At 43.4% G+C, this 6,849-nt stretch overlaps 1 protein-coding gene across 4 annotated transcripts; it reads left to right on the forward strand.

The window, feature by feature from the left end:
- Positions 1–690: 690 nt before the first annotated feature.
- LOC123188703 (calcium-dependent protein kinase 17) lies at positions 691–5,397 on the forward strand. 4 transcript variants are annotated; one of them, XM_044600933.1, is made up of 8 exons: positions 691–1,613; positions 3,063–3,206; positions 3,314–3,466; positions 3,576–3,691; positions 3,790–3,957; positions 4,419–4,643; positions 4,719–4,840; positions 4,919–5,397. In XM_044600933.1, exons 1-7 carry the CDS (start codon positions 839–841, stop codon positions 4,836–4,838), a joined length of 1,701 nt encoding a protein of 566 aa, XP_044456868.1. In that variant the 5' UTR covers positions 691–838; the 3' UTR covers positions 4,839–4,840; positions 4,919–5,397. The 4 variants fall into 4 exon arrangements, with proteins under 4 accessions (XP_044456868.1, XP_044456867.1, XP_044456869.1 ...); XM_044600932.1 differs by having other exon boundaries at positions 4,942–5,397; XM_044600934.1 differs by having other exon boundaries at positions 4,968–5,397.
- Positions 5,398–6,849: the final 1,452 nt, after the last annotated feature.

Raw genomic sequence — 6,849 nt, forward strand, 5'->3', positions numbered from 1 at the left:
GTGCCCCACCGGCCTCATGATTGGCGTGGTTGCCTCCATATGCGCAGGCCCCTCCCTCGTAGCATCTCTCCCGCCCATCGAATTTGAGACTCCTTCGTGGCGGCCACTCGAACGTTTCGCGGACCCTGGTGCAGTAGTCAGCCGGTCAAAAGCCGACTGTCCCCGCGTTATCCTGTCCAATGCCATCACACGTGGGGCCTCCCGACTGGCCTGGGCCGCCACGCACATTGGGGGGGAGGGGGACACCGATCCGAAGCAGGGGAACCGCACTGGCCAATCGCAGCGCCATGAAAGCGGCGGCCGCCGACGCCGTCGGCGGCATAGCCGCCCCCCTCCTGTCTCGGACTCCAAACTGCCATGGCGATCTGGCAACCGAGCTCCCGAACCACTGATGTCTCCGTCTTGCTCTGGAATGCCACTCTGTCCGTTGTCCGACCAATCATCTAATAACCACGGCGCACCACCGTTGCGAGGATCCATCACCGTTGTACGCGCGACACAGTAAGAGAGGAATAGACAGAGAGGAAGGATCCACGTCGCTTCCTGCATCCTACGTGGCAGCAGCAAAACACGCAAATTATCCGACCATCCCCGCCGTCCGATCGGGCGCGCATCGCCAATCCCGCGCAGCCCTCGCTTCCTCGACACGCCCCCTGTGCCCACTGCCAAAGCCGGGCGCGCAGTTTCACGTGGGCCACATGTCAGCCGCACGAGCCCCTACCCGCCTCGGCCATCTCCGGCCATCTCCTCTCCTCCACCAATCCTCCTCCGATCCAATCCCCGAGTCTCGACGCCGCCGCCGTTTGCCTAGGCCTCTGCCGCCCCCATCGCCGGCGCGATGGGGAACACCTGCGCCGGCCCCAGCGCCGGCCCCAGCGCCACGGCGGACCGCCACGGATTCTTCAGCACCGTCTCCGTCGCCGTACTGTGGCGCCCCGGCGCCGCCCGCGCCGAGCCGGCGGTCCCACCGCCCGACTCCTGCCCCTCCATGTGCTCCTCCACCTCGTCCGCGGGCCCCGATGTCGACGAATCCGACCTCTCCTCTCCCTCCTCCGACCCTAACAAGCCCAAGGTAAAGCGCGTCCAGAGCGCCGGCCTCATCGCCGAATCCGTCCTCAAGCGCGACTCGGAGCGCATCAAGGACCTCTACACCCTAGGCAAGAAGCTGGGACAGGGCCAGTTTGGCACCACCTACAAGTGCGTCGAAAAGGCCACGGGAAAGGAGTTCGCCTGCAAGTCCATCGCAAAGCGGAAGCTCGTCACCGAGGAGGACGTCGAGGATGTGCGCCGCGAGATCCAGATTATGCACCACCTCGCCGGCCACCCGAACGTGATCTCCATAGTCGGGGCTTACGAGGATGCTGTTGCCGTGCACCTCGTCATGGAGCTCTGTGCGGGAGGGGAGCTGTTCGACAGGATCATACAGCGGGGGCACTACTCTGAGAAGGCCGCCGCGCAGCTGGCTAGGGTGATCATTGGGATTGTGGAGGCTTGCCATTCTCTTGGGGTCATGCACAGAGACCTCAAGCCAGAGAATTTCTTGTTTGTCAACCAAAAGGAGGACTCGCCACTCAAGACCATTGATTTCGGGCTCTCTATCTTTTTCAAACCAGGTATGGCCTCTATCCTTGGTGCTGGCTGTAGTGTAGAACGTGCATGACATTTTGCTGGTGCATTTTTTTATATATATCATGGACAGTGCTAGCTTGAGCTGCTATTCTGCTAACTTAGCCAGGTGGATGTGTTGTATTGGTGCACTTGCAGCTTTTAGTTGAGAATCTTTATTTAATACGAGCTGTTGAATATTATTGTGCTAGACTGCTAGGATTATTTGAAGTGTTCTTGATCGAGTTTTCATGTCTAGTAATGGACTCATAATTCCAGTTTCAGGGATAAATACATTGTGTGACAGTAGTAATACTTAAGCGTCTTCAAATATAACAGTAACTTGGAGACACAAGCTTGTAACTTGTGAGAACTTAATTTATGTCGCTGCACTTTAGATAAGAGTAATAATTTGGCCCTTCTTTGTCCATGTGTGAATGTGAAATTGCTGCTCAAGGCTGTGTACTTGCACAGGAAGGTAGACATGGAGTTTTATGTGATGATAAGATTGAGGCCCTGTTTGTTTCAGCTTCAGTTGGCTTCGAATCACCTGTAGATTCGCTTCACTGGCAAAGCTAATTCTGCGGATCAGCTTTGCCACTGAAGTACACCTGGATGTGCTTCAGGCAATTGCGCTGTAAATGGCCCGAATCCAGATTCAGCTTCACTGGCAAAGCTGATTCCAAATAGCTGTTTATTTCGGCTTTTGATTTTTCTTACGAGAATCTGCTGCCTAAAGCTGACAAACAGGGCCTGAGTTTCTGCACAATCACAAAACCCGCGACCAAGCTCCTATGCAAATAGTTATGAATATTGACTATCGAGTCTAGATACTGGTTTAATTAATTGAACAAAAACCTTCAGATGATGTCAAATGCACAGTACTCGTTTGATTGCATATACTTCGTAATGCTACATTGACTAAGAATATTATCATTTTATCCCAAAGGGTCATCAGTGCATATCATCACCAATTGAATTTCTTTTATTTGCTCACCTGCTATGGCAGCCATGTGAAATCATAAAGAATATCATGATATCTGGAAGACTTACATCTCGGAAATATATGGCTTTTGAGATTGTATACACGATCCAGGTGTGGAGTATATGGTTATGGCAAGTGATGAACCTTCAGATGACCAAACTCCACGCAAAGTTCTGAATTCTTGAGCATGATGTCATATGATTGTGGTGACTGGTGAGCCTATTTTGGAAGTGCAACCGAAATGTATGGCTTCCGCCTTTCTGTTCTGGCTTTTGGCTATGGAATGGGTATTGCAGACCACAGTTTTTTCGAAATAAAAGGACATGCATGGTCATGCACATTGATAGTTGAAGATTTTAGAATGTTATACCTTACAACATATACATATTCAGACATGGAAACTGCTATGGAAGTAATCACTATTCCTACAAGTCTTCCTGTGCAATATGCATTAAAATGATTGCTTTTACAGGTGGAATTTATTCAGATGTCGTTGGAAGTCCTTACTATGTCGCCCCTGAGGTTCTGCTGAAACAGTATGGCTGCGAAGTAGATGTTTGGAGTGCCGGAGTAATAATTTATATCTTGTTGAGCGGGGTCCCTCCATTCTGGGATGGTAAACATGCATCTAGTCTTCTAGCCACATTATTATACCTCATCCTTTTACACAATATTGACAGTTATCCGCTTCTTTATTTTATTGTGGATGCTGGTCTCTTTCAGAATCTGAGCAAGGGATATTTGAACAAGTTTTGCAAGGTGATCTTGATTTTTCATCCGAGCCCTGGCCCAGTATCTCAAAGAGTGCAAAGGATTTGGTTAGGAAAATGCTGAACCGTGATCCCGGAAAGAGATTGACTGCACATGAAGCTCTATGTGAGTACATCGAAGCATAAACACCACTTCACGTTGAAACTACTATTTTGCCATCCAGTGTCGTATTCGCATCAGTATTTATTGTAGTGAGCCATCTTTACATTGGCAGGTCATCCTTGGGTTTGTGTTGATGGAGTTGCTCCTGACAAGCCACTTGATTCTGCTGTCTTAACTAGATTAAAACAATTTTCAGCAATGAATAAACTAAAGAAGATGGCCCTTAGAGTGAGTATTGCAGTAAATTTTCCTTTGGTTTTTTACCAAGCATATTGATTAAGCATGTTCAGTATTGATGCTATTGTTAAACTGGGTTATGCGTATAGGTAATTGCTGAGAATCTGTCTGAAGATGAAATTGCAGGATTGAGAGAGATGTTCAAAATGCTTGATACTGACAATAGTGGCCAAATCACATTGGAGGAACTAAAAACTGGCTTGCAGAGAGTTGGTGCCAACTTAAAAGAGTCAGAAATCGCAACTCTAATGGAAGCGGTAACTGTTCTAACGTATTTATCGCAGCATGGCACTTGTATTTTCAGTTGTATGCTTTCTAAGATAATATATTGCTTGTTATCAAGCCCTACAAGCTCAAGAAAGCTTTCTTAAATTAGGGTTCTTGAGACATCTATAGCTTGACAGTTGGGCATAGCATTCTTGACATTGGTACTCCCTCCGTAAATAAATATAAGAGTGTTTAGATCACTACTTCTAAACACTCTTATATTTATTTACGGAGGGAGTACTGTTTACTCGTAAAAAGATCATAAGCTATTGTATTTCTTCTAAACTTCTGTGGTTCTGAAATTTTCATTGCCATGTGAGAGTATCCCTTTCATGTTCTGGCAAAAGACTGCACTTGAGGAGTATTAGCTGTACATGTACTACTTGTATTAGATATGAGACATGTTCATTAGGCCTTGCTTGAACGAAGATATGTGTTGTGCAATTTTCAGGCGGATATTGATAACAGTGGGTCAATTGATTATGGGGAATTCCTTGCGGCAACATTGCATCTGAACAAGGTCGAGAGAGAAGATAATTTGTTTGCAGCATTCTCATACTTCGATAAAGATGGCAGTGGTTACATTACTCAAGATGAACTGCAAAAAGCATGTGAAGAGTTTGGTATAGGAGATGCACATCTTGACGATATTATCCGAGACATTGATCAAGACAATGTAAGTAGATTTTTCTCATTATGAAATGTATTAGATACTAGAGATAAAGAAGTTTATCCCCTTTTCTGTCTCCAGGATGGCCGGATCGACTACAATGAATTTGTAACAATGATGCAGAAGGGGAATAATCCACTAGGGAAAAAGGGACAAGGGCAGATGAGCTTTGGTCTTAGGGAAGCATTGAAGATACGCTAGTGGTAACTGATCTGTGCTCTTTCACTTTTCTCACTTTATGTTGGATGGTTTGATTTATATAGTGCCTTACTCCTCATCAGATATTTTTTTTAACTGTCCACAGTCCATTGTTTGGTCTTTGTGCCCCAGTCATTTGCTATGCTGATGATAGTGTGGCCTGAAGGATCCGCCCCTCACGATCTGGACAATTCCTGTTCCAGCTAACCAACGCAGGGCAGGATTACTGAACTGTGAAGCCAACTAAAGAAGGAATTCTCTAATGGAGTGAGCAAAGAGCGATTCTAGATGATTGTGCCATTTTTCAATCAGAAGGGGTCACCATGCTTGTAGAGTGCATGTATCTAATTTTGGCATTTCAAGCGATGGAGTGAGCAGACTGAGTATCCGGTAACTACAGCTGAGCATGAATTAGAGTACCCAAGTTCAGTGACAGTATGACTATAAAAATATAAAAATGTATAGGAGAGAAAAATATGTAATTAGTGAAGCTCTTTATATGTCCACCGATCGCACGGATACTCCCTGCATTCATAAATACAAGTCTTTTTAGAGATTCTAATATGGACTACATACATTTGTATGTAGATCATATTAAATCTCTAAAAAAGACTTGTATTTGGGAACGAAGGGAGTATAACGGATGCAAATGTGTAGTACTGAATCTGAATGGAAGATAGAAGCCTGGTTTCTTTCTTTCTTGTGCTTGCTCTAGATTCCCATGTTGGTCCTCATAATTCCTATGTGGTTGTTCTGATCTATCAGTAGGGCATGTCAAACAAAAAGGTAAAACAGTAAAAGTACCAGGTAGGGAAGCACGGCTGTAGCGTTCAGTAAACGCATCAACCCCATTCAACCGAAATGAAATATTAGATACTCCTCCGTCCTAAAATTAATAAGTGACTCAACTTTGTATCATGCTTTTTATTTTACGAGAAAACTTTCAGTCTATTCACCTTTAATCATAATAGTAACGACACCAAAAATAATAAAAATTATCATGCTCTTTGTTTTGTGAGAAAACTTCAGATCTATTCATCTTTAATCATGGTTAGCACAAATGCCCGTGCGTTGCAACGGGAAAAATAGTTTATATTCAAGTTTATTTATGGTAATATATGCATAAATACATTCATTTTTCATGCAATTTTTAGTCAATTTTTTTCAAGATCCAAAATTTTCTAAATAAGACATGCTAATCTCATAGAATATTTCTTTACCTACATCAACATACTTTCCCCCATGAAAGAAAATAAAGTTAGGAACTTCTCCTTAAAAGAAATTAGGAACTCAATAAAGTTTAGCCAATACCGCTCACAAAATTCCGAGAGAAAAGTATTGCACAAAGATCCTTAATCCTTTGGGTAATATAACATAGAAAAGCGAGAGTTCATGTTGGACACACCAGGGACTTCGAGTCCGACTCCTCAGTGACACGTCCAATGCTAATTACAACACATTATACAATTAATTCACAGTGATCAATACAAAAAATAAGTTATATTGGATCCTTTCATTATTAGAAAAAAAAGTGCCCAGCATGTTTTCACAAAGACCAACAAACATGCTCGTAAGTAGTAATCTCAAGGATACTTTTATAATATTACATTGAGAAAACTTCACAAAATGAACATTGTTAGCTGGTTAATTTGATTCTTAACGACACTTATCTTGGTTCATTTTTTGATTTGAAAGGTTTCTTGATAACTTTTAATATTAGAATAAGCAGAAAGCTCACATAAACCCATATAAGCCTAGGATCCACAAGCAATGCAAATAGAATTGCAAGATAGCAACAATATTATTTCACAAAAAAAAGATAGCAACAATATTTAGTGCAAATTCATGAATGTAATTTTTTTTGCAGGTGAAATTCATGAATATAATTAAGATTACTATATTTAGCTGGTTCATATGATTGTCTGTAACACTAAATGCATGCACACTATATGATGTCCAGGACACCAAAAATAATGACATTACGATACTGATTTCCCATACAAAAAGTTGAAAG

This window comes from Triticum aestivum, chromosome 2A (assembly GCF_018294505.1).
Source record: "Triticum aestivum cultivar Chinese Spring chromosome 2A, IWGSC CS RefSeq v2.1, whole genome shotgun sequence".
NCBI classification, from domain to species: Eukaryota; Viridiplantae; Streptophyta; class Magnoliopsida; order Poales; family Poaceae; genus Triticum; species Triticum aestivum.